Below are 27337 nucleotides of genomic sequence, written 5' to 3' on the forward strand. Positions count from 1 at the left end.
CTATGAGCTTTAGTCCTTCATACAGTCTTTTAGTATGGATTAATGATCGCTGTCTGTAAAAGCAGCACAAATTTTGTGTTATGACAATCCAGAGAGACACTAACACATAACCAGCTGAGTTCTCTGCAATCAGGGGTTACTCTATGTATCTAAAGTTGTTCAGGACAGATATAATCAAATATCAAGACAAAATGTATCATAAATTATTCAGATAATAACCCACCTCACAAGAAAATTGCAATAAAAAAAAGTTACCTTATAGAACTTTAGGGGCTTTCAACTGAGAGCAATGACTTAAAAGTTTAAAAGCCACATTAGACATGACATCTGAATGAAACGTGCCAGATTTTAATTATAGCTCCCCTACTGTGCCGCCTAACTTTTCTAAGGACTGGTTTATTTGTGCAGCAAATTTCATGTCACTCAGACTAATGGCGTAGGAGCTGACACCTTTCAAACCGTGAAAATGTAACCTTTAAAAATAGCCCCCATTAGGGCAATTTAAGAGTTCACTCTGGAACATATGAGGCAGTGCGAAAATACACGGTGGTTTCAAGTTTCTTTAAAAATCCATTACCTGCTTTCCAGACAGTTCTATTATTTATTTATTTATTTATTCTTTTTATGTATTTTTCTTCATTGTATTTCCCCGAACGCTGAAAAACGAATGTATAGAGTTATACACGAGCGTTTTTGTTTTGCCTGTTGCTTCTTTCCCTCATCTACAACTCGCTGGTCAAGTTTATTCCTCGGAACCTCTGCAGAGATGGTGACGACTGCTGTAAAATTCTTAACCCATTTACAGGAACATGTCTTGCAGGCAAGGAAGCCTCTGAAGTTCCGATGTCGGCAACACGAGCTTAACGAGAAATTCAGTCCAATGACACAGACGCTGCATTAAAAATTCCTGCACAGTAGACGGGCTTTATGTTTGATGCATTACCTCACAATCATATAGTGTCAGTTACAAAAAAAATTACAATGATGCCATGACGATTACAGGCAGCAGCAAAAATAAACCCACCCCCAGCCTTATGTTGCTTTGTGTCCCCATCATACGCCTTTGGTTGCAACACGTTGCAGTGATACAGTCACCTACCTCATTTGAATGTATGGCATGTGGTCTGTATCCAAACACCTTCAGCTTTTCTTCAGCTCTGTTTTGATGTCTATACACTCTCACAAATCAATCCTGGGGTCATTACATTTATCTGTGCTCTTGACTAAAGCTGCTTGTCTGCGTTACTAAAAGCATTTACTGTGATGTATATATTTCTGTACAGAGGACTACGCTACAATGCGGTCTACAGTATAAGTGTGAGGACTATGGGCGTGTTACATAAGATGTCTACATGGGGGAATCGGTGTATTGGCTGTTTGAACAGAACCCCTCAGCCTACAGCGAGTCACTGCGCAAAGGCACAGCTCATCAATTCAATATCTCACACATATATCTGTTTAACAGGCGCAAATCCTCAATGCATTTAAAGGTCCCTGGAAAGCATTAAAGCCTTCTTCTGTCCACGAGACTATTTACATTCTGCAGTCACGGCGGTGTCATTAAACCAAATTTGTCAAGTTACGTTTGAATAATTCAAAACTGAATAATTAATTTCATGATGTTTCTTCTTTTGCTGACTTTTTAATGTAAGGGGGGTTTCCCTTTCATGAGATAAAATGTTCAGTGGCCTCGGCTGTGCTTTCAAAGCTTGTGTCCATGCTAGGGGTCTGGATGCCCGCCCCTCCCCTGGGATCCTTCAGTAAGGGAATGAACGTATCGCTGTGACCGGAACGCATGTCGTTGTCCCAGGCCCCTGCACCGCAAATATGTTTATGGGAGCCAGATGCAGCCATGAGCTCGCCGCCGGTGCGCAGTGCCATCAGTTCAATCTCATGTTTGGCCGCAGTCTCCAGCACCTGTTGCTTGTTGTAGAACAAGACAAAATTGTTGATGATGGGATGTATAGGCAGGGCTATGGCGATGACCCCACAGAGAAAGCTGATAGCCGCGTTACACCGACCTAAAGTGGTCTTAGGGTAGACATCTCCATACCCCACTGTGGTCATGGTGATCACAGCCCACCAAAAAGACTGTGGGATGCTGGTGAACAAGGTGTCCGGGTGATTCTGCTCCATAGTGTAGCCCAAAGCCGAGAAAAGGAATACCCCCACGCCCATGTACATGAGGAGCAGTCCGAGCTCCTTCAGGCTGCTCTTTAGGGCAGATGTCAGAGTCTGGAGTCCTGAGGAATGGCGAGCCAGCTTGAAAATGCGCGCAATGCGCATTATGCGTAAAGCCTGCACTGCTTGCTGCACATTAGCCAGCTCCATCACTCCCGCGCCGAAGGAGGTCAGAATCAGCACCACATAAAAGGGCATGATCGCCATGAAGTCGATTATATTCATGAAGGACAGTACGAATTTTATTTTATTTGGGGAAGAGATCAGACGCAGGAGGTATTCAATAGTAAACCAGCCAATGCACACGGTCTCGATGACCTCCAGGACCGGATGCTCCGTGAGTTTACCCTCCGAGTCCTCCACCTGCAGGTCGGGGATGGTGCCGACGCACATCACCACGGAGGAGATGAGGATGAAGATGAAAGAAACTATAGCGATTATGTGGGCAGGCAGGGACGATTCTGGCTTTTCCATCAACCGCCAGAGGCATATCTGGAAGCGCTGCCAGCCCCCTGCAGACGGATCGCCTTCTCTGTCGACAAGGATAGTTCTCACTTTCTCGGCTATCTCTGCAAGTTCATCCTCTACCTCTTTCAGGTGGCTTTTGCAACATTCATCCAGAAAATCCGAGTCAATTTTCCAGAACTCCATCTCCTTCATGAAGCAAATTGGACATATGCCTCGTTTCATGTGTATCTCCCCATAATAATACAACTCAATTATGCACTTAAAAGCTTCGGGGTCTCTGTCAAAGTAAAATTCTCCCGTGTCCGGGTCGTAATCGTCACATATTAATGAGATTTCTTCAGAAGATTTGAGTGAACTGTCCACCAGCTCTGCCAGTCGAGTCTCCGGGAAGCGAGTCAACACGTCTCCATACAACACCTGTTTCACTCCGCCGATATTCACCACAATCTCAGTCTCTTCACTGGCCTCAGAACCGTTGCAGTCTGCATACCGCGTCCTCTGGAAGCCCCACATTATTCTGACAAGTCCGCCAGAAAACAGCCAAACTCTTTGAGATTATAACTGAATCCGTTTTCTGACAAAGTTAACGCAAGTCACTAGAAGCTCTGGCGCTGTGCGTAACAACCGACAAACCTTCTAATTTCTGTTCTTTTAGGTTAGAAAAAAGTGTATGCTCAGACACTGAATGCAGCGTGAAGTCTCCTCACTTCCACTCAGCTGTGTTTGGCAGTGATCATTGCGCCTGTGCGCTCTGAGAAAGTTGGCATTGAAGTGCGCCTACTATCAAGCGTGCCATAACCAAAGCAAACCGAGATTTCCAGGCTTAAATTTCACAATAAAACACGTATAGCAGTATGAGACAGGTAAAAGTGGAGCAGGCTGTTTATTTAATGTATAATTTAAAGACACACTCTTTGTTCCCAAAATTGTACGCCAAGTTATGTTCATTATGGGATGCCAATAGTAGCACATGCAAAATTCAATGTATAATTTGTTCAATAATAAATTAGCGCATTATACTAAAAGTTATGGTTTGTTCTAATATTCACTCAGCTTGCTATAGCCCCACCCGACCTATTATCTTGGCATGTTATGCTTTTATTTTTTAAAGTTCGCTGGATGTCTTCCGCTCGCGCAGTGCAGCCAGGCGCAGATCATAAATCTCCAAGGCATGTGATGATTTGTGAAACGGTAGGGTCATAGTCGTAGCCCTGGGTTGGGTTGGAGGAGAACAACAACTGGTTAAAGTGGCAGTTAATCAAATCATCCATTTTTCCATCAACAGCGGATGAAATCTTAACCCATCATCCATTTTGAATTCATTATCACGCAGCGCAACAGCTCAGCAAACAGCTAATTATTAAGTACTTAATATGAGGAGTAATCGAGGCTTTTTAAGGAAAAGCAACTGAAAAAAACGTAACTGGCTCCTATAACTGGCTGGAAATTACAATCAGTGGCACCTTTACTGTAATGCGTTTTTCTTACACTTTTGGCCTATACACATTTTTAATATATTTTCCAGAATATTTATTTTCTGTGTGTTTATTTTATGTATTTCTTGTCTTTTTATAAGTTGAACACCGAGTTCACCTGATCAGACCTCCAGCTCACTGAAGTAACAGCTTGAATGGCTTTCAGCAGCCATTCTGCATGTCTTGTTCTTTGTCTCCACCTACAGACAATATCTTTGAACGACTGCATCTTAAGCTATCTTCGAAACACTTCCCATGTTTGCACTTATCAGTCATTCACACCTATGGTCAATCTAGAATGACCATGCGTAATTTGTGGACTGTGGGAGGAAGAAAAGCCACATAGGAACGAGGAGAACTCGAATTTTGACCACATTTCCTCTAAATTCTAAAAAAAAAAAAAAAAAAAAAATCAAAGAAAGAAAGAAAAAAGAAAAGATGACAAAATATATTGCATTTAAATTTTGACTGCTATAGTTAGGATGTAAATGTCATTTACGTGCAGTCATTACTTCATTTTTTAACTCATGGAAATTTATTGTGATATGAAATGTAGAAATTAAAAATCTTCACATAGGAGTTAAAACTCAGTCTTTAAGGCTGATTAATAGGTCTCAAACACAGACCAGCCACTTCATTAGGTGCATCTTGCAAGTGCCAGGTTGGACTCCTTTTATTCTTCATGGCATGGATTCAACAAGGTGCTGCAAATATTCCTCTGAGATGTTGGACCATATTGATATGATAGCATCGCACAGCTGCTCTAGTTTTATCAGCCGAGTTTCCATTGGATATCCAATTCCACCACATCCCAAACGCGCTCTTTTAAATTGAGATCTGGTGACTGTGGAGGCCATGTGAGTGCAGTGAACTCATTGTCCTGTTCAAGAAACCAGTTTTAGATTATCTGAGTTTTGTGACATGGTGTGTTATCCTGCTGATCAGAAGATGAATACATAGTAGTTTTAATGGACTGGACAGGGTTAACAACAATACTGAGGTATGATGTGATGTGTAAGAGGCTCACTTAGTAGTAAGGGGGTCAAACTGTAAAAAGTATGCACTCCACCTACAGCCTGAACCATTGACACAAAGCAGGATGGATCCATGCTCTCATGTTATTTATGCCAAATTCTGACTCTGCCATCTGAATGTTGCAGCAGAAATCGAAGCTCATCAGGCTCATTTTTCTAATCTTCTGTTGTCCAATTCTGGTGAGCCTGTGCAAACCATAGGCTCAGTTTCCTGTTCTTAGCTGGCAAGAATGGCACCTAGTGTAGCCTTCTGCTGCTATAATACATCTGCTTAATGGTTTAGTGTGAGTTTACAGAGTGGTTGTTTGAGTTACAGTTGCCTTCCTTTCAACTCAAAGTAGTCTGGTCATTCTCATCTGACCTTAACAAGGCATTTTGGCCTAGAGTACTGCTGTTCAGTGGATATTTTCTCCTTTTTGATCAATTCTAAAAATGGGAGGATTGCATTAGGAAGTGCATTTGGTGTAAAATCCATGCCAAATGAAAGCACGTGAATTCATTCCATGTGGGAACCTCTTAGGAAGTAAGGGAGCAGCCAAAGGTACTTTTTTTCATCCTAGAGATGATTGAGCAGGAAAATGCCAATAGACCAGCAATATTGAAATACTCAGACCAGCCTGTCTGGTACCAACAATCATGCCACATTCAAAGTTATTTAATCACCTTTCTTACAATTTCTGATGCTCAGTTTGAAGGTTATCTCATGTACATGCCTAAATTCATTGAGTTGTTATCATGTAATTGAACGAGGTGTACTTAATGAAGTTGTCAGGGAGTGTATGGATCCGTTTTATGTCTCTTTACACTTTATGATGAGGAAAAGTTACAAAAAAATGTAGTTTAGATTGTTGGCGTTTCACATTAATGCAAAGCATAATAATTACAATTCAATAAACAATGATAGTAATATAGTAACAAATAGATACCATTTATTTTTATTTTAGTATTATTTTATCTGTGTAACTGTCTAAAACTTATTGAGAAGTAAAGTTTATGTATTATTTACACTGAAAAGCATTACTTAGCTTTTAAGTTTGGCTTATCTTTGCATGCCTTTGCATAAGCAAAATCTGTACGATACTGTGTTTAATATGTACAGTCGCATTCCATCTGTTTGTAATGAGTCAGCCTTCTCACGGATCACATCCTCTTGCTGCTGTTACATGTGTTGCTTCCTTTCTCCTCCGGCCGCTCTCTCCCGTCTTCAGTGTACCGGTTCCATTAAAACTACACGGCGCGCGCTGATTGGCTGAGCTCAAGCGTCGGCATCAGCGGACCAATCAGGGTGGGCCACGGTGAGATTTTTCTGTGTACTTTTGTGAGCGACGCAGCGGCAGCGGACTGTGTTGTTCTAAGTGAGGAGACGAGCATAGAGAGGCTGAAATCATGAAGCCACTTTTACTCGGTGAGTGACAACAGTAGAAGCTTTTCTGCTTATACTAAAGTTAAGGTTTGTGGGTTTGTTAACTAAATGTGAATTTGGCGGCGTTTTAGTTTGTTTTTTTTTGCTCGTCTTGTTAGCTTAAATAGCTAAGTTAAGATTCAGAGAACAGAGCCAGGCCTTCGTTATCGTCTACTGAATTAAATAATCAAAGTCATTTCCTTTATTTGTTAAATAAATGTAGATTATGAACTGCACACAAGTAGATGTAAAACATTTTTTCGCTGTTTTCTTAAACCAAGTGGCTGTTTCGGTGAATGAGCATGCATTGCTAGGCGTCATCCTTTTCCTCTTGTCCTCATGTTTTGTTTCAGGAGTACTGGGCTGCTCTCTGGTTCTGGCTGTCCAAGCTTTGTACTCGGCTAGTGATGATGTGATCGAGCTCACCCAATCCAACTTTAACAGAGAGGTGATCCAGAGTGACAGTCTGTGGCTGGTCGAGTTTTATGCTCCCTGGTGAGTTTGTATAACTGTGATGGACTCTTCTTGTCTTGTAGTGGTAACAAGTGTTCTAAGAACAGCCAGTGACTAGTTTAAATACCAGTTTCTCATCTTTGTATTTTATTATCCAGTCATCTGTTTTACATCTGTACTTGTGATAGGAATAGACTTGTCTGGTAAGCTGGTAGCTCCTCCTTAGGTTGAGCACCATCTCGTGCAAAAGTGCTCAACAGAGACACAAAGTGCGTAGATGCACACAGTCTACATGCTTGCGTGCACACAGGGTTGGTATAGCAAAACTCAATTCTGCAACAAGAGGCAGTCGGCGGAGATGTGACTGCACAAAATCTATGCAAATCAAGTGTTAAATATTCACTCCCTATTAATACCAGAGCATTTGGTTCAGTGACTAATAAGGGTGCCACATAGCTGTTTGTGCGTTGTATTTAGCAGGTCATTACTGAAGGACTGTAGAATAAATCTCACACTGGCAAAATGATGTTGTTTTTTTAACATTAAAATGAGTTTGTGTATAAAAACATGGATTTAGATTTCACTTTCTCTGTTGCTTTCTGCCAGGTGTGGCCACTGTCGAAATCTAGCTCCTGATTGGAAGAAGGCAGCTACTGCCCTCAAGGTAAATACAAATTGCCGTGATCATCTATCTGATGCCCTGTAGACTTTCTGATTGACAGCCTGTTTTCTCAGCTGAATGCCTCCTCTGCATTAAAAACGCCTACATCTGTTGTGGAGAAATATTCAGCGGTGGGCTTTGACTTTAAATTTCACAGTAATTTCAGTGACAGCGCATTCAGTGGATGGTTATGTGTGTGTGCCTTTTATTTGATATTTAACAATAAAAAATGGTTACTTAATAAGGGATATTTTCCTGTAAGAAAGAGGTGCTATCTACCTAACTTTTCTGTTGTTGAAAACTAGGAAGAAATGAGACGTTATCCAACCTGGGATGACAGGATCCAGATTAAAAATGACTTGTTTATTTCGTGAAATGTCTTCTCCTTTTTCCACACAGTATTGTTGATATGGGCAACTCCTGTAATGAAATCCCAGTTTAACGGCAATTGCTCATTGGCATGCAAACTAACGTTTTGTTTTAAGCCAAATAAAAACAAGTTGACCTGAATATAAACTCAGAAGCTGCATAATCCAAATTGTGTGTTGTGACTTTTCCTCAGGGTATTGTCAAAGTTGGTGCTGTGGATGCTGACCAGCACAAGTCACTGGGTGGCCAGTATGGTGTCAGAGGGTTCCCCACCATCAAGATCTTTGGCGCTAATAAGAACAAACCAGAGGAGTACCAAGGTACAGAACTCTGCTGCTACAACTTTCCTATGTGTAAATTGAAAGTATTTTTCATAGTAAAATCTTCCAAGTCCTACTGAATAAGTTGAGTAAACTGATAAGCTGAACATAATAATTAATAGAAAAGGGGATGCTGGTTTGTTTCTTAATAACCTAACATCTTATCTTGATAAAGAAAGTTCAGGCGACCCCCCCCCCCCCCCCCAACAATTTAAGCAGAAGCATCTATTAGATGAGAATAGAGATGAGCAATAGCAAGAAAAGTCATCCTGTGTAATAGCATCCAATTTGAATTTCACTTTCCTGCTACGTGTACTTATATCTACACAAGGTCACCTTCCCGAAGTCTATGGCAGAAATGTTTTATCTCTCCAGCAGGCTCGGCTCAGTCCATCATATCATTATGACTTTGTTTGCTGATCCTTGCTACGTCTGTGAACAGGGTCATCTTGAGTCTTATCAAGCATAGTTGTGACTTCACAGAGTATTTTATTGCTTTCAGGGCTTATAAGAGACCTGTACAAAACACTGTATTTAATAAGGTATTATTTTCATAGCTTTCAAGGCCTTTCTTCCTGTGATTGTGTTCGAGGCTGCGTTAACTGAAATCTGCATTTCTGACAACCACGCAGGTGGACGCAGCAGCCAGGCCATCGTGGATGGAGCCATGAACGCTCTGCGTAACCTGGTGAAAGAGAGGCTGAGCGGCAGATCTGGTGGCTCTGACTACAAACAGGTAATGAACTTTTTTTTTTTTTTTTTTTTTTTTTTTTTTTTGCACTTGCATGAAATCACAAAGCTTTAAGAAAACACACATGAGCTGATTTATGTAACTGATAACTGGCTTGTAGCAGAGCGGTGGTGGTGGCGGCAGCAGTGGTGGGAACAAGAAAGATGTGGTCGAGCTCACTGATGACAACTTTGACAAGTTGGTGTTGGACAGTGATGATGTGTGGCTGGTGGAGTTTTTCGCCCCCTGGTGTGGACACTGCAAGAAGTGAGTTTGGTACTCGAAACGGTTAATTCCAAGCAGTAGGAAACTGAAATCCTCTCACTGTAACAATCTAGTGCAGTTGAAAAAGTGAAATAATAGCCCAGTAGGCCTGGATAAGTCTCACTGAAAATCCTCCACTAGAATTTAATCCCACTCAAAACTGTTCAGTGAGGTCTTAGGGATTTTATTCCAATACCTTTAATACCATTTGATATTTCTGAAGAAAATAAAGTTTCTTGCTTGATTTAAATGTCAGTATCTCAGAAGCTAAATGATAAAGTTTTTCTAAGCACCTCTCCTCCTTTGTCAACAGCCTGGAGCCTGAATGGGCAGCTGCAGCCACAGCTGTCAAGGAGCAGACCAAGGGCAAAGTTCGCCTTGGAGCTGTTGATGCTACTGTACACCAGGGCGTGTCCAGTCGCTATGGGGTGAGTAACAGCTGACTTTCAAGTCTTGAAAAGGTGCACTCTTTAGATGTGAAAAAAAACATTTGCATGTTTTCTTGGCTAATTTTAAATGCACAACTTGATTATTGTGCACAATAATCCAGTGGCCACTTTGCCTTGGATACTTCCTTACTCTCGAGTCATTTGTAATGGTCTGTGTTACACTTACATGTTTTTACTGGCGTTTGATACTGAATAATAGCCTCTGCTGCTTTTTAGCAGAATGTTAAGTTTCAAAGCTCTAAAAATGCATTTGTAGTGTGGATTTAGTCATGTCACACTAATTAAATCAGAATGTTTTTGCCTGAGTAAAACCCAGCTTCATAGTCAAAACTGCAGACCTTGATTTCTTGTTTGATAATCATTCCTCTGTAGATCCGTGGGTTTCCCACCATCAAGATTTTCCGCAAAGGTGAGGAGCCAGAAGACTACCAAGGAGGTCGCACCCGCGGTGACATTATTGAGAAGGCTTTGGATCTGTTTTCTGACAATGCTCCTCCTCCAGAACTGCTGGAGGTCAGTATTCTCATATTTGTATGATAAAGTCATATATAATTGTTTTTAATTACAGTTTAAAATGCAAATTGAAGATAATGTTGTCATAGTCTACAAGAAAATTGCCTGATTTAATGTGTACTTTAATGTATAGTTTGTAAAAAATATATATTAATTCTAACTAGAAAGTTAGAATAAAAACCTTTTATTGTCATGATATGAAATACGAAAATTGAAGAGTAGGCACATAGAAGCGAAGAACAAACATTCAGCCTGTTATAGAGTAAATATAAATTACTATTCATTAAACTACTAATACTACTGATATATAGGGTGTATACACGGTATGGTGATGAAAGCACTTTGCAATAAAAAGTAATGCAAATTCATGTCAGAATATTAAATTTGTGTTTACTTTAAATTCTTTGTCTCTCAGATTCTCAGTGAAGACGTCTTAAAGAAGACCTGTGAGGACAGTCAGCTGTGTATAATTGCTGTCCTGCCGCACATCCTAGACACAGGTGGGATCACACACATGAACTCAGATCTGTCTTTCTCTTCTTAGATTCTTTGACATTTTTGCCCTTAATGAAAATAAATCATTTTAACTTTTATCTACTTATTTTATGTCAATAATCATGACTCGAGCATGGCTTTAGTGGGCTCCCAATATTTATTAAAAACATATTTTTAATGCATGAAAAAAGGTTCCGCCTTGAGCTGTAAGGCTATACCTCACAACAGGTTGCAGGAGAGTTACCAGAAGCAGTAACAGTTCATTCCTGAATAGCTGATCATCACTGGTCATTATGTCTTAACAGGCGCGGCAGGTAGGAACAGCTACCTGGATGTGATGATGAAAATGGCTGAGAAGTACAAGAAGAAGATGTGGGGGTAAGCACCCAAGGCCAGACATACAGTAGTGTACAAATCACTAAATTCGAGTAGGAAGAGTTTCATATTCATTCCTTGTTTAGTGGTGACTTGAACAAAAGGACAAATTCTGGTGAACATTGAGTTTCGTACGGGTTATGTAAGGAAGAGCGTAACATCGAGTTCGCAGTGGGATGATGAATATACAAATCATAAGAATTGGGATGTATAATGACTCTTTCTTTAAAAACATATAGAAGTTAATAATTGCAATATGTGTGACGATGTTCATGCAAAGTTTTGTTCAGATTGCCACACCCTTTAAAGAAAGAGGAGATTAGGTACATACGCTACAATCACCGATATAGTAAGGGAAATGATGACGGTGATTAACGGCCGACTCTTTCTTCTCAGCTGGCTGTGGACCGAGGCAGGGGCTCAGATGGAGCTGGAATCCTCTCTTGGTATTGGTGGTTTCGGCTACCCTGCCATGGCTGCCATCAACACACGCAAGATGAAATTTGCTCTGCTCAGGGGTTCCTTCAGTGAGACTGGTATTCATGAGTTCCTCAGGTAAGGAGGTGTAATTAACAAATACATTACACAACTTGGAGTAGGCTGAGCAGCGTCACTCACATGTGCTGATCTTTTCAGGGAGCTTTCTGTGGGCCGTGGCTCAACTGCCACATTGGGAGGTGGCGTCATGCCCAAGCTTCACACTGTTGAACCATGGGACGGCAAAGATGGACAGGTGAGTGGGAATCACATTGACATAATGGTTGGAATGTGTAGCACTGCATGTAGACTAGCATAGGGTAGTCAAACAACCTTAACTGGTAGGTGAATCAGAAAACGGGTACTGAAGCTGAACACAGACAAGGGCCAGAATGACAGGATTGGATTATCCCCTGAACCCAAGGTTTATGGGCTGTCCCAGTGGGACAAACTATTAGTCCAGGGCAAGCAATTTGTAGTTAAACTGAATCTGTACGTCTGCTTAGTGTAACAGAATAAATGCCTACCAGCTTTGTACCGCCTCTGCACTGAAACTTTGTACTCCATCTGCATTATTATGCAATATTGCAGTGCACTTAAATCCAGATAACCTTCTTGTCTCTTTAAATAATCTTTGAAGAGGTTCAGTCCATCTCAGTCTTTGCTGACAGCTCGTCTTTATTTTACGCTCTGTCATCCTCAAGCTTCCCGTGGAGGAGGACTACGACCTCAGTGATGTAGAACTCGATGACTTCAAGGACGAGTTATGAGTCCAAATGGGGCAGGACTGATCCAGACTATCTGCGTTTGGTCTGGTCTGGTCTGGTCCTGTGCGCTCCACCTCCCCTCTCCTGTGGACGAATGGGAGGCCCGGTCGCCCAGTTACTGAAATACTCCTGAAAAGACACATGAGAGACACCTGCGGTTTCTCACATCATCTTGTTAGTCACAAGGAGGACAGGAAGGAGGGGAGAGTGTGTCGTGTCCTCTGAGTGAACTCTTTCTCACATACCTGCTGAACGCTAGATGCCGCATATTTAAAACAGCTGCCGCCCACTGAGGAGAGGAGGGTGGAGCTTCCGAATGTCACATTTTTGTCATTGTTTCACTTTTTAAAACATTGCCTTTCCTGCCCTCGTCAAGCACCTACTTTGAGATGTGGACTTGTCAAATTAACACTTAAACGTCCCACCTGATGTGACTAAATTTGTCTCTTTTTAAACCAGTGACTGAGGATGTTGGTGAGTTTGCATCATGTGTGTCCAGGACAAATGGGGATACCAAGGGGGGACTTCTTGTGTAGATTTTTCTTACACAACTTTATTTCAATTGTGTGAAAACAAAAGGACATTTTTGTTACAAAAATAAAAAGAAATTAAAAATAATCACTGCCTCATTATTAACATGAACTGTAAACTCATTTCACTGAGCACATGCAATACCAAAGGCATAGAGAGAGCTTGTTAAATACAGCAGCTTGTGCCAGTTCAAGCTACTGTTATCTTGAATCAGAATACTTTATTAATCCCAAAGGAAATTAATAAAGAACAACAATAAGCCACATTTTAACAATTAAATTGAATAGAATTAAGTGATTTAATTAGTTTCCTCTTAGTATAACATGAGAGTATAACATGAAAGTCATAATACTTGAAAGCATATAATCCTGTAAGCATAAATAAAAGATATGGCACTTACAGCAAACGGGTATTCAAAACGAGACGTTTTGAAATGCACAAAAAAAAAAATGCCCTGACTGAAAATCCACTTCATTGTCCACAGAGGGAAAAAAGCCACATTGACCAGAGAAGTGTACATTAATGTAAACATTAAGACATGGAGTGTTAAATTGAAAGGAGGAGGGGCTGTGATGAAGATTGATCCTCTGTCAGAACAAGCGGCACAAAGCTGGAGGGATGTAGGTGTGCATGAGCTGCAGGGTGTGATCACTTTCACTGTGTCCTCAGAACTGACGAGAGGCTCCCTGATCCGACTGCAGCAGTCTGACAATGGACGGGTCGCTCTTGGCACCTTTAATGAACTCCTCCAAAGACAATCTGCCTGTGGGGGGGGAAAGAAAATGTCAGTTATGAGCAGTAAAACATGAAAATGTTTTACATGCAGCAACTACCCACAAAAATCAGCTACTGATGTTTCTTTTGAGATGGTGACAAATAACACTGCATTAAGTAGTTTAAAATAACCTAAAGGACCTGAGCCAGAATCATGGTATTCATAGCCGTCATGTTTCTTGTCCAGCAGGTGACGCTGCTGTATGTATATAACTCTATGCGAGTGCAGTTCTGCATGAGAGATGTGAAACCTTAACCATGTTTTACCCGAACATTCATCACTCTCATAGTATACATATGACAGAAATTAGGTAAAAACATATCAGGTGTACTTTAATTTTGTTTAAAAGATTTTTTATTATTCTAAGATGAAACAGCAGAAAATTACACTTTTTTGAGTCTAACACCTACTTTTTCTTACATAATAGCATTAGATAAGAGGTTCACTCGCTCTGTAACTTACTGGGTCTGGTTTGACCAATCACACCAGTGCTACTACTGCCAGTATTCTGACTAACAGGAAGGCAGTGGGTGCCCCAACCTAAGCAAAGATCAGGTAAGGTTTCCCCAAGCTCCTTAGTGGTCTTGATTTCTGATTAGCCGGTTAGCTTAATAGGGCTTAAAGATTCATTTTAAATGTGTTAGGTTACCTTCAGGTGGCACTGACACCACCCAAAAAAAATGTAAAATTTGGACTTTACAAGTGGCCTGTGTTTGAGAGATTGTGTGATGCCGGGAACATCCGTTCTTTTTAGAGCTCCAGATGTGTTATGCTTTCAGCAGAATTTTATTACGTTGTTTTGGTCCTTGGAAAACTGAGTAAAGTAGTTCAATACAGTTTCCAGCTTTCATGGGTATGTGGAAAAAACATCCTTGAGCATCGCGGATGCAGCCTACAATTTACCCTCTACCCTCCTCTGCAGCTGTGGTTTCAGGCGTGGCATATGGCATCACATGATGTCTTAAAACGTCTGTCTGAGACACAGCTTGACCTTCACAATGTCAAAACAAAACACTCCTGCCCAGCACCATAGCTCCAGATATCTTGAGCTGTGATGTGTCAGATTCAGTAAGGAAAGTGCATTTTTTGATGTATCATTCAAGTCACTCTAAGTGTCAATCCATTTATGGTAAGCCTGTGGATCACCAGGCTGGGAGCCAATCATAGCTACTTCGTGTGATATGACATGAATCAAAGTGCCAAAAGTGTTCTGCAAGTCATGGTTTTCATGTAAACAGCTGTTACATAAGTAATCTTTCACAACAGACAACTGTACAGAAGTCTTGCGTCACATGCGGCCTAATTTCTTTATATTTTGCTAGGAAAATACTACACTAATACTGAAGCATGCAAACATAAAGGTAAATATATACATATGGTGCGTGCAATATATATAAATATTAATATCAATATAAAGAGCAAAAACCCTTTATATTATACCCTAAAAAAAGTTTGAAGAGTCAGAAAGTCAGTATTTGGTTTGACCACCCACACTGAACTCTATTCAAACCACATTTCTTTTTATTTATTCGTAAAATAGGAAAATGGTACAGGTACAGGGATTTATTGAAACATATTTGGTATGGTCGCCTTTGTGCTTCAACACTCTTTGAACTCTCCTAGGGAAGCTTTCTTTTCATTTCTTTAAGTAGACTTCAGGAAAAGTTCTGCATCCTCCAAAAGGTCATTCAAAACTCTTCTTTGGATGCTCACTCCATTTTGTTCCATTTTCTATCAAGATAATCCGATACTGCTTCAATAATGTTGAGGTCTGGGGAATGCCGGTCCCAAGCCCAGATAAATGGGGGAGGGTTGTGTTAGGATGGGGAGGTGTAAAGTTTTTCAAATCAAACATGCTTGTGGAAATATCGAAAAATTGACATATTGTATGGAAATCTCATTCTCATCAAGAATGAGATTTTCATATCAGATTGGTTGGTGCTCAGGTTAACTACTACAGATGCTGTTAGCCAAAAGGGTGACGGTGGAAACTATGTTACTGTTGGCCAAAGACAAAAGAAGAGAGGAGGCCAATACTACGCTAGGTTAGTAGTGTGGAGGTAAGAGTAGACTTTCAATGAAATGAATACGCATGCTGGCTTAGATGATTTGTCCTATTTCCTCACATTTTTTTAAGTACACACTGCACACCATGTAGAGATATGCCTGGATTTCTCTTTAGGAGCTCTTTAGGAGTAAATGTTATTTGTTCAAAAATACTACTGCATGCCTGTCAAACTTTGTTATGTTTGTCATTTTAACTGGATTCTAAGAAATCAAATGATATTGTATGTTTTTGCACCAGGCTGTTAAGTGCCTAAAAATCCAGTTCAAAATAGACCCTTGGCTAAGTTGTATTTTATGTGTAAACACAAGACTAGTCCATCGTCTTAGGTGGGTGCCCTTTTTAATACTTCAAATCAAATCAAATCAAATCACTTTTTATTGTCACATCACATGTGCAGGCACACTGGCACAGCACATGCGAGTGAAATTCTTGTGTGCGAGCCCCACAAGCAACAGAGATGTGCAAACACAACAACACAAACGAGCAAAATACAAGAATGGCCAACCTGAAACTAATAAATATATGTACAATATATAATAGTGTATACATTTCTGGATGTGTATACTAAATATTTTCCTGTGTGTGTGTGTGTGTGTGTGTGTGTGTGTGTGTGTGTGTGTGTGTGTGTGTATACACATTTTTACAAATTAAATAGTAAAAAAATAAAATAAAATAATAATAATAATAATAATAAAATATATAAAATATACAGAGTTGAATATGTGCAAAACAAGTGGCATTTATATACAGTGTGGAGTGCATAATGTTGAATTACTTGATTCATATGTCAGTGCTTAGTGGCTTAACAAGATAACAAAACCCCCGAAAAGGTGTCGGGTTCAAGGACAGGACTGAAAACGAGTGAAAAAGCAGTTACTGTCCAAATAAAAAGTCTAGAAAACTTTAAAGTGCTTAAGACTACTAATAATTACAAAACAAAAAGTCTGACTCCTTGGAGACAAAACATAAAGAAATGAGGGGTGGCTCAAGACTTTTGCACAGTACTATATGTTTTTCTTTTTCTTTGTGGCCATATCCAACCAAGCCGATAGTGAAAACAAAAGTAAAGCACGAGTTAAAACAGAACTAATGACTAAAACTAAAACCAGAAGTCCACAATCGTGGTTTCACTAAAGCCACCTAACCTGCTTACGCATGCACTCTTGAAAAGTTAATATAAACATCAGATTTAGTTTTATAGTAGCTATCAGTGTAATGTTTATCGATACTCTTCACAGCATCTCTTCGCCATTAATAAAGTTTCAACAACACTTGTCACAACTTTACAATAACTATCCAAACAGTATTTATTTTATTATTATGGTTTACGCACCAAATATACAATCACTGGCCACTTTGTTAGCTACAACTCTTCAGCTGCTTGTTAATGCAAATATCTAATCAGCGAGTCACATGGCAGCAATTCAAGATGATCTGCTGAAGTAGAAGATGAGAATCAGAAGGGGAAAGAAAGGTGATTTAACTGACTTTGAATGTGGCATGGCATGTTGGTGCCAGACAGGCTGGTCTGAGTATTTCAGAAACTGCTGATCTACTGGGATTTTCCCACAGAACCATCTCTAGGGTTTGCAGAGAATGGTCCAAAAAAGAGAAAATATCCAGTGAGCGGCAGTTCTCTGGGCCAAAATGCCTTGTTGATTTTAGAGTTCAGAGGAGACTGGCCAGAGTGCTTTACACTGATATGAAGGCAACAGTAACTTGGTTTATAATAATAGTTATAATAAATCCAGGTATGCAGAAGAGTATCTGAATGCACAACATGTCGAATTAGATGCAGATGCACTAGAGCAGCAGAGGATCGCTGCTGTCAGCTAAAAACAGCAAAGTGAGGCTTCAATTTGCACACAGCCTCATCAATATTAGACTAAAGAAAAATGTTGCCTGGTCTGATTAGTTGATTTTGATTTCGAAATTCAGGTTTTTACTGTCAGCATTTGGCATGCACAACATTAAAGCATTGATCCATCCTGCCTTGTATCAACAGTTCAGGCTGCTGGTGGTGTAATGGTGTGGGGGTTATTTCCTTTTGGGTCTCGTAATACCAACATTTAAATGCCACAGCCTACCAGAGTATTATTGCTGACTATGTCTGTCCCTTAATGAGCACAGTGTGCACCATTCCTCAAAGCTCAAATCATCTTAAACTGGTTTCATGAGCATGACAATGAGTTCACTGTACTCAAATAGCCTCCAGAGATGCGGTGGAACAGGAGACTCGGATCATGGATGTGCAGCCAATACATCTGCAGCATCTGTGTGATGCTGTCACGTCGATATGGAGCAATATTCCTCTCTGAGGAATGCTTCAGCACCTTGTTGAATCTGCACAACAAAGAATTAGGGGTAGCTCTGAAAGCAAAAGCGGGCCAAACTCAGTGGCTGTGAATTTTACTAACAAGCAATTTAAAGTGTTGACTTTATTCTTCCCAATGTCAAACTGTCCATCTATAACAGGACCAGTTTTAGTTGGACCAGATGCATGACTAGCATACTGATTAAGCATTAATAAAAAGTCGATTTATTTATTTACTGTGAAAAGAACAATTTGGTTCACAATGATGTATGCAGCACATGGAAATAAGACACCAGCCTTACCATCATTGTCAATATCCATCTGTCGAAAGATCTTATCTGTCCTTTTCTCTGGTGTTGATTCATCCTCGGGCATCTTCATCACTGATGACACCATCTTGTAAATTGCCTATAAAAAAAGACAATAATGACTCCTGTGATGTGTGTATTGATTTTGCTGGCTACGTGCGTGAAGCTTTTAGGGCGCACTGATGAAAAATAACCGTTGCCACTGACATCATTTTGCTTATATTGTCTGAAAGCTCTGACCTGTTTTCTGTTAGCTAGCAGATAATGATGTTGGTCTGACAACAAAAGATCCTGCCGTTTCACCCGCAGTAGGTCTTTCTGAACTCACTTATCTGCTTGTATAATATTAAAATTTGATTAAGTAAAGGAGAGAAATATGTCATTCTGGAAAACAGAATGCTTTCTGCCAGCTGCAACAGCATGGCTTCTGTTATTTTTCCACATCATTCTTTTTTCATTTGTATTTATTACTCCCTGTATGCGATACCTTTATTTAGTGTACAAACAGTATTTCTTAAATTTAAATAATTATTTTAATGGGTGTGGTCCTAGCGCTCATTAGTACCCAGTGCATGGTCTCTATTTTATTTATTTTTTTCACATTTATTTGTTTCCACAAGCACGAAGGACTAAGCCAATATCCAGACTGCTCAGCCCACCTTATTGGAAGAGTAAATATAACCACAGTGATAAGGAAAACAGAAAGGGCAGCCTGCAGATGACTGTTGAACCTAAAAACAGCCATTACCAGGAGGCTAAAGTGCATATAACAGCAAAAATTAGAGCTAAACTTATTTATTAACAGTCATAAAAAGAATGATTGAATAATATAAATATTTTTAGTTATTACTGATATAAGAAAAAACAGCATGTTCCAGATGCTTTTATTTGGCTTATACAATGTATTTTATATCTTTTTTTAAATTGTTTGACAGAAGGAAATGATATCGTTTCATTGTCTTATATACAGTAAAAGTGTTAAAAATGTAAAAAGTGATCGTTTATTGTAAACTAATTTACTCTCTTGAATTATTTTCCAATTCTCGTTGTTATTTGTCTAGATTTTGTTTATTAAAATGTGATAAGCTCACACACACACACATATAAAACCTCTGCTCTGTAGTATCAATCACACAGCACATAGTGTGTCCTCACCTGAACTATCTCCAGCATCTCTGCCCGGCTGATATAGCCATTCCCATCCAGGTCATACATGCTAAAGGCCCAGCGTAGCTTCTGCTCCAGCCCGCCACGAGACGTCACACTCAGTGCTATGATGAACTCCCTGAAGTCGATTGTGGCATCGCCGTTGGTGTCAAAAGTGCGGAAGACGTGCTCGGCAAACTTTGAGGCGTCTCCGTAGGGAAAGAAGTTGGCGTAGATCTTCTTGAACTCGTCCACAGTCAGGTGGCCGGTGGGACAGTCCTTCAGGAAGCCGCGATACCACTCCTGCAGCTCATGGTCGGTGAATTCTGTGTTTTCTCTCAGGTCGTTCAGGACCTCAGGCCGCAGCTTGCTGTTCTGTTTCCCCATGACAAAGCACCTTTGCAGGCAGGGCGATAGCAGGGCTGGTGTTTCCTATCCTCCACTCCCTGTGCTTTTACTTTCCAGCTTCCTCTGCTCCTACAGGGGACCAATAACCCTCATTAATATCCCTGTGTGAATATCATAAATGATTCATGGGGTCAATAATTCCACTCAGTTTGCAGCAGCGTTTCATCAGAAAACATGTTCTGAGGATGTTTTTCAGGCAAACAAGCTGAGGGGGAAAAAGTCTGGATAATTCAAACAGGGTCCATACACAAGAAAAAAAAGAGATAAGATTACAACGCAGATGTTAACAAAACACTATGTGTGTGCACACATGTGTATGGAGCAAGGGGGTGGTCTGGTCTCCGTGGATACAGTATTAATTGTCAGGCATGGTGATAATTTATCGACCTTTCACTGCATGGTAGAGGGACAAGTGTCCTGGGGCATTGTAATTCTCAATAAAGCCACTTTCTAAAAGGTCAGGCTGATACTGACTGTTGTCACTGAGAAGGCCAAACATTCATTTTGACAATAATCCTCACCTTCATGGGAAAATTAATCTCCTAACTGATTTTAAGAAGGTGGAATTGACACAATGATTAAAGAGCAAATTCAGAGAGCAAGTAAATGAGCATCCAAGTCAGTCCATAGACAAGTCCACTGGTTTTAAACTACAACAGCAAAGATGCCACTGCAGAACGAGCGATCATTGAAACCACATTAAGACACACCCTGTTTCAAGACATTAATCATCCAGTGTTAAGGTAAAAAAAACTTTAAAGTTAAACTTTTCTCTTTGTCTTTTCTTGACTTTGCGGTTCTTAACTGTTGTCTATGTTCTTGCAGTGATTTTATTTTAATGTCCTGTATTTACTGCTTTCATTTTCCTTAAATCTGTCAGTGTTTAAATGCAGCGTACCTGTTAACCTAACACATAAACACGAGCGCTTGCTATAAATACGTACAGAAAAGACAAAGCCAGCGAAGCATTTGACCACCTGGTTCTATTCACGTTTGCTTTCTGTGGTTTGCTTCTGTTTCCATGGTTCTACTCTGCAAAATCTGTTTATTCATGTATACAGGGATATTCATGATTGGTGATATGAGGATGCATAAACACATCACATCCAAAATAAAACCTCCTGCATAAAACTCATTATGAAGCAGACGCTGACACGTGTTTGCCGGTGAGCAAAAAGGTTTTGACATTTTCAGAGAAAATGTGTGATGTAGGTGTCATCATGTATATGTCTGCATCTTTATTTTAGGTGAGGAAGGTGTTAAGAATGTGCCAGACTTTTCCCCCAAAAAATAACAAGAGGAAACAGCTGTTTTGTTTTGGGGGGTTTTTTTGTAGAAGGAAAATGTTCTTACTTACAAATTGTCTGTTTGATTCTATGAAATTACCTCAAGTTTTCTTTTAGCATGGTTGGTTTGTGGCTCCGTGGGATAGAACAAGAAAGCAACTTTCACATTTGTTATAACGTTTTCTGGAAAACTGAGGAAAAACTGGCCAAAACCTGAGCTAATCTTTCACATGCATCTGGTAAAGTGTGAGTGGGAGGGACAGAAAGAGAGATGTGCGGGGGTAGGGAGGAAGAAAGAATGGAAAAAGTATGACACATAGAAGAGAAACTATTTCCAGCTATACTATATGAGTTGCTTTGCTAATACCCACAGTGCAATTATATAATAATCTTTCTGAATAACACCTCCACTCCTCTGTGCTGATATAATGAATTTATGGGAGAGAAGCTTTGTACCCATGTTCTCTCTCTTTCAATTACTGGGACCCCAGCGCTCCTGTCTTTCTGGCAACAGAACGATCCATCTGGCGAAGAACAAATGAGAGCGGCTTGAATTTGGATGAGATCCTTTTGAAACAGACGCCATATTTGTTATAATTGCCAGACAGGTGTAATTTCCTGTAGGTTTATGAATCAAAGTCACAGAATGACACAGAGGTCTGTAAGTCAAACAAGGAACTATGTCACTCAGGTTTCTGGACAGATAAAAATAAATCAAAGTACAACACAATAATACATTTAATTTCTCAATCCAGCTTTCTTTTCTCATGCAAACTGCATTCCAAAATTAGGAATTTGGAAAACTTTGAATTGTCTAACGGTGAGTTCACGAGTGCATATCTGTTGACTGAAGGATACTACTGCTACTGCTACAGTTAATTTAGAACTGCAAACTTGTCTTTGGCAAAAGCCAGAGTATCTGGTGAGAACCCACTCAGCCACAGGTAGAAAGTGCAAATCCCACACAGAAAGTCCCCGGCTGGCTGGTGGACCTTCTCTCTGTGAGGCAACGGTGCTAACCACCCTGCCGCAGTGTCGGCCTGAATCAGGCAATCGTTAAAGTCACAAAGATTCATCCTTTGTGAAGGATGTCGATAAAAAATTGAATGGAAACACATCCATCCATCAGTGACCAGGCTGATCGACTAACTGTCCTGAAAGCCAAGGTGTTATTATTGCTTATATGGATTAAAGAGAGTGAAAGGCTTCTACGTCCTGTTGCAAAGAAAAATACTAACACATGACCACAAAGTAGCATTTTGTGGTGTCTCAGACACTTCAACATTTCACAGCAGCACTGAGCAACTAGAGAAAAGGTGATTATTATTTTGAGAATATATTATCATGTCTGCTGCCTCTGTTTTAACTGGACCACAGCATGAATCACACACTGCCCTACAGGCCTGACTATAGTCCTTCCGTTTTAACATACAACAGGATGCACCTCCTCAGATCTGTGTCACATGGACTTTTCCAGGACAGTTCAGTGCGCAGGCTGAGCCCGAGTAGACATAAATATGGGCGTTGCTATTTATTCCCTCAAACAAACACAAAGCCACATGAAACACAACAGCTTGTCAGATGGAAAAAGTGCTACCCTCATGCTTCAAGATCCTCTGAGGCTAAGAGAAAATACTCATAATATGCAACAGCATGTGCTCTAGCCTAGTTATTTTAGTAAGTAATAGCAACATACTTACATAAGGCTGCGGGTTGCAAAACAGTCTTACAGAGTGCAGTGACCTCTGAAATATGTTCATTAAAAACCTAAACAAACCCTTTCCACTGTAATTAGGCATTTTTAAAACATTCTTTATCAGATAACATATTTTTCTTTTCATTAAAACTGTTAACTGAATTAAAAGTATTCCTGCAAAAAGCTTCTTTTTTTTTTACCTGCTGCAAGTTCTGGTAATTTCCTTTAATAAAGTGATTAAATAGATTTGCAGTACTGCTTATAACATTTAAAACATTCCTACTTATGCATGCAAGCTTTGGTCTGGGATTTCAAAGGCTGTTTTAATAAAGTTTTTTTCTTTGTTGTGACATAGAATTACTCAGGAAATGATGTGGTTCAGGGAAAATAAAGTCCTCTCTGCCTTGACTGGTGGGGTTGCAGAGCTGGTGAGCTGAACACAGTCTTGTGACCGTTGCTTGATACACTACAGCCCCTCGAGATTGCCAGTTCACATTCAGTGTTTGCGGTTCCCTTAGATTACACAGCAACAGATCCTGTCCCTGTCCCCAACCCCCATAGCCTTCCTTGTTCCGTATGATCCACTTTTTTCCAGTGGGTTCTCCGCCTAATGAGACTGTTTCACACAAGCTCCAGTGCAGCATGCATCCCCCCTCCCCAAGGCTACAGCGGGGGTTCCTGTAAACCCGTTTCACTGCTGTTTGCCATTCTTAGACCCACTTTATTTCCTGAGTAGGGCTATGTCACAACAAAGAAAAAAAAACATTCTTTCCAACATGCTCATTATTTCACGAAAAACAGGAAGGAAACTACAATGACAGTCAGATACAGAGATGCAGCATGCATATGTTTAAATATATCTGTCCTTAGGTGTTTACAGAGAAAATAGTTCATGCTTATGTTTCCACCAGTTGTTAGTGAGCGTGGGAATCAAAAGACAACTTCTGCTTAAAGTCATATCTAAATGTACATAAGTAATTACTTTTTCTTAAAAAGGATACAATCGAGTATTTGTTTTAATTTATTTTCAGACAAAGCCTCTAAACTGTGAACATCCACTAGTATTCTTAGTGGATATTGTTAGGTTTTCCATTTGTCAATTAGTACAAATACAACAGACATCCCCACTCCTCCTGTTTTTATATTGCAAGCGGGCTCACACTGAACCTTTTCCCTTCATTAACTCTTGATAAACACGACTGACAGAATGTTTTTAATGCTCTCTGCATCGTGCCTCTTTTAAAGGGAATGTAATCCAAACAACCTGATATGGCTCAGTGCACAGAGAGAAAGCGTGCCCGTTTTAGCCTGCTCTGCAGTGGATGAGCAGAGCAGCGCTGTAGCCTCGAGTACGCGAACCACTGGTAACTGGGACTCCATCAGGTGGTTGAGGAGTTGGTGTGAGGTATTTATAAGCTAAGGAGAAAATGAGCTCTCCCATTATTCTCGCATTCAGCGGTGCTTCGTGGCAGTCTCTCTGAACTCATGTCAGAGAAAATCATTGCAGTGGATCAGGATGAGGTCCCCTGACACACCAGTAGTCAAGGCAACAGTATAGTAGTGCTACAGCTTATGAGGGAAAGGCAGTGTAACAGTCAATCTGGGGCACACGCAGGGCAGAAGATATATTGAGACTCGAGTGTGTGTGTGTGTGTGTGTGTGTGTGTGTGTGTGTGTGTGTGTGTGTGTGTGTGTGTGTGTGTGTGTGTGCGCGCATTTAATATTTCCTTACTTTAAATCTGAAACATTAGTATCATATTCATCACTTGACATTACCATGCAGCAAAATTATTATGTGTATTTTTATTACTTTAACACTTGGTGAGTGGGTGTATTTAATTTTGGATGCGTACTCTTCACGTGATAGCTATGGTCTTTTTATCTGAAAAAAAAAATGTGTGAAATTAACTAGAAAAACAGCAACAATAGTGTGAAATAGTAGATGAAAGGAGTAGGCTTTTAATATTTAGCAAGACAGTGTTTTAGATGGCAATCCCATAGCAAGAAAAGGAGCTGGCAGATCTTTATTTTTTTCTAAGATGTCACACAGTGAGTATTTGAACTTATAATATTAACATTTTACCAGTTTCTGTAGCATTTTTAGGCAAGCTGTGATTTAAAAACTTGATTTGATACTTAGTTCATGTCACTTATACATGAAACCTTAAAAAAAAAAAGATCAAACCAAGATGAATTAAATCCCCTCCCACACATTCAGCCACACTCTTTAGTTATAATATCTGCTGATCCTAATCACAAATATTTTTTGGACAAGCACATCTTTTTATGAAGCACAAAACATTGTCTGTTAGGTTTGATTTAGTTTATGTGCTTTCGCATACATGTAATACATGTGCTTCAATATTACTCAATGTGCCTTGTCTAAGGCTATTTTTCTTTAGCTAGATGCATATAGTCGATCACTTTAATGATCTGTTACTGTATATTTTTTACATGTTTGTATTGTATATGTTTTTGTAATGTAGTTATGTGGTGCATGTGTTTTTGACTTTTGCTGCCATGATTCCAGGTCTCTCTTGGAAATTAGATTTTTAATCTCAATGATATTTTTCACCTGGATAAATAAAGGACTAATAAATTAAATAAAACAGTGCATTACATTTGATCAGGTTTTGTTTTGCAGCATGTAGTCTGCATTAAGACTTGTGAGCCACTAAGCTGCATTTTTGATAATATTTTTACTACTGGAATACTTTCCAGGGCAGATGAGATGTGTTTTAACTGGGTGTAGTCCTGTCTTGGGGAAATTGCCACAGCAGTCCAGGGTAGAGTAGCCACTGAAGCACAGTGGACTTCACAGTAACGAGAAATGTTTCTAAAAAATTAATATAAACTTACCTTTTTCCTGAAGGTATCTATGGGTCCTCCGGCTGAAAGAGTAAATGTTTGAAGCCCACGTTTCCCACTGTAAGGCGTCACCAGCAGCCGAACTTAACCGTTAACTTGCAGTAGTTTAACTTCACACCTCCTCCCACCGACTCCAACGCGAGAGAAAATATTCGAGTCACCCAAACACTTTTCAGACAAAAGAAAAGATATGAAAAAGCGTGTAATTATTCTTCCAAGATAGTTTTATCATTATTATTATTTCTATTCAGTATGTCCTGCTTCCAGCTCCCGGTGTAGCGGCTTTATCATTTAGTGGAAGATGTGGCACCCAGCTTGGTTTTTATCCGAATGTTCCATATTGCTCCTTGGGGGGGGGGGGTTCCTTCGTCCGGGAGAGGGATTGAACCTTCTCCATCAATTGAAGAATTACTAACAATAGCAGTTTAATCGAGGGGACACTGAGTAAAAGCCAGAATGACCGTGACATGTATTTTAAAAAACATTTTAATGGCATTTCCTGTTTTGTAGTGTTTAAGTAATACTTTAAATCCCTCCCCCCGATACACTGAATGGATCCCTCCACACTCGCAGCTTCACTGTAAGGAACTGTCGCAGCAGAGTTCAGTGGAAAATTATCAACGGAGACTATTATTAGCTCAATATCTAAAATAAACGCTTCACATCTGGGGGAAAATGTGGAGACTTGGACAGAAATAGACTAAATAAACACTTCTACGATAACAAACGTGATTTAAAAGTTATTCTGGAATAGGCTAGGGCATCCTGTAGGCGACAGTTTTCCAGGCTTACTTGTAAATACTGTGGGCAATGTATTTTAAGTTACATTATACAACAGTATACAACATGTTATTCCTTGTAATTGAAACAGCATCATTATATCAAGTGTATATATATACAAGTCCCTGTAATATTGCTGTACAAATTGCTTTGTAGAATTAAGTATTAATGACGTAGACATAAGCTCCTTTCAATGCTTTCCCGTATAAGTCTTCTCTTTCAGCCTCGGCACAGATGCACACTGGTCCATCGGCATCAATAGCAGTAACTTCTCTTGCCCTGGTTAAAGTGACACTGAAGGCGGGATGGTGTATATGTCAGCAATTCAGTGAGAAGATAAATAATTAACTGAGTGCGTTTGCCTCTGTGTGTGTGTCTTCCTGAAGCCTGACACCTGTTTCTATAAGCACATGGAGTGTTTATCTTGACCTTAGAGTGGGTACAATACAGGAGGGGGGGATTGGAGGCAGTGATATAGCAGTCTGAGGTTGCTTTTGTTGCTGCTGCCAATGTGCAACTCAATACTGAAACAAAGCTGTGGATGGTGGACTGTGCGGATGGAAAGGAAAACAGTATTCTTTAAATAACATACCATATTACTTCAGGCTTCTGCAGGTCAAACAATTTCAGAAGTAAAACATAATTTTTATTTAATTACAGGGTGACCATGCTTATATTACCTGGCTATTACATAAATATAGACCTCAAGTAATGTGTAGTAGGA

At 40.0% G+C, this 27337-nt stretch overlaps 3 protein-coding genes across 4 annotated transcripts; 1 reads left to right on the plus strand and 2 right to left on the minus strand.

Annotated features, from left to right (window-relative positions):
• Positions 1–911: 911 nt before the first annotated feature.
• On the minus strand, positions 912–3403 carry LOC101470376 (voltage-gated potassium channel regulatory subunit KCNF1-like). The gene has a single exon (XM_004568755.3). It carries the CDS (start codon positions 3160–3162, stop codon positions 1666–1668), a length of 1497 nt encoding a protein of 498 aa, XP_004568812.1. The 5' UTR covers positions 3163–3403; the 3' UTR covers positions 912–1665.
• A 3035-nt stretch (positions 3404–6438) lies between these two features.
• Positions 6439–13051, plus strand: pdia6 (protein disulfide isomerase family A, member 6). Of its 2 annotated transcripts, none has more exons than XM_004568752.2 (13): positions 6439–6563; positions 6914–7055; positions 7620–7677; positions 8237–8363; positions 8996–9099; positions 9215–9360; positions 9671–9785; positions 10179–10319; positions 10735–10819; positions 11120–11192; positions 11586–11744; positions 11826–11922; positions 12371–13051. In XM_004568752.2, exons 1-13 carry the CDS (start codon positions 6545–6547, stop codon positions 12434–12436), a joined length of 1332 nt encoding a protein of 443 aa, XP_004568809.1. In that variant the 5' UTR covers positions 6439–6544; the 3' UTR covers positions 12437–13051. The 2 variants fall into 2 exon arrangements, with proteins under 2 accessions (XP_004568809.1, XP_004568810.1); XM_004568753.2 differs by having other exon boundaries at positions 9218–9360.
• hpcal1 (hippocalcin-like 1) lies at positions 12959–26156 on the minus strand. Its single transcript, XM_004568754.2, has 4 exons — positions 25825–26156; positions 19585–20052; positions 18424–18529; positions 12959–13727 (listed from the first exon to the last, which is right to left on the minus strand). The coding sequence occupies exons 2-4, from the start codon at positions 19960–19962 to the stop codon at positions 13630–13632; spliced, it is 582 nt and encodes a 193-aa protein (XP_004568811.1). The 5' UTR covers positions 19963–20052; positions 25825–26156; the 3' UTR covers positions 12959–13629.
• Positions 26157–27337: the final 1181 nt, after the last annotated feature.

This window comes from Maylandia zebra, linkage group LG15 (genome assembly GCF_041146795.1).
Source record: "Maylandia zebra isolate NMK-2024a linkage group LG15, Mzebra_GT3a, whole genome shotgun sequence".
NCBI classification, from domain to species: Eukaryota; Metazoa; Chordata; class Actinopteri; order Cichliformes; family Cichlidae; genus Maylandia; species Maylandia zebra.

Coding starts and splice junctions, on each gene's coding strand:
- LOC101470376 (XM_004568755.3), bottom strand. CDS start 3,162: ATGTGGGGCTTCCAGAGGACGCGGTATGCAGACTGCAACGGTTCTGAG.
- pdia6 (XM_004568752.2), top strand. Junction 7,678..8,236: donor AGGCAGCTACTGCCCTCAAG/GTAAATACAAAT, acceptor ACTTTTCCTCAG/GGTATTGTCAAAGTTGGTGC. Junction 10,320..10,734: donor CTCCTCCAGAACTGCTGGAG/GTCAGTATTCTC, acceptor TTTGTCTCTCAG/ATTCTCAGTGAAGACGTCTT.
- hpcal1 (XM_004568754.2), bottom strand. CDS start 19,962: ATGGGGAAACAGAACAGCAAGCTGCGGCCTGAGGTCCTGAACGACCTG. Junction 18,530..19,584: donor AGATGCTGGAGATAGTTCAG/GTGAGGACACAC, acceptor CTTTTTTTATAG/GCAATTTACAAGATGGTGTC. Junction 13,728..18,423: donor GATGGATATTGACAATGATG/GTAAGGCTGGTG, acceptor CCCCCCCCACAG/GCAGATTGTCTTTGGAGGAG.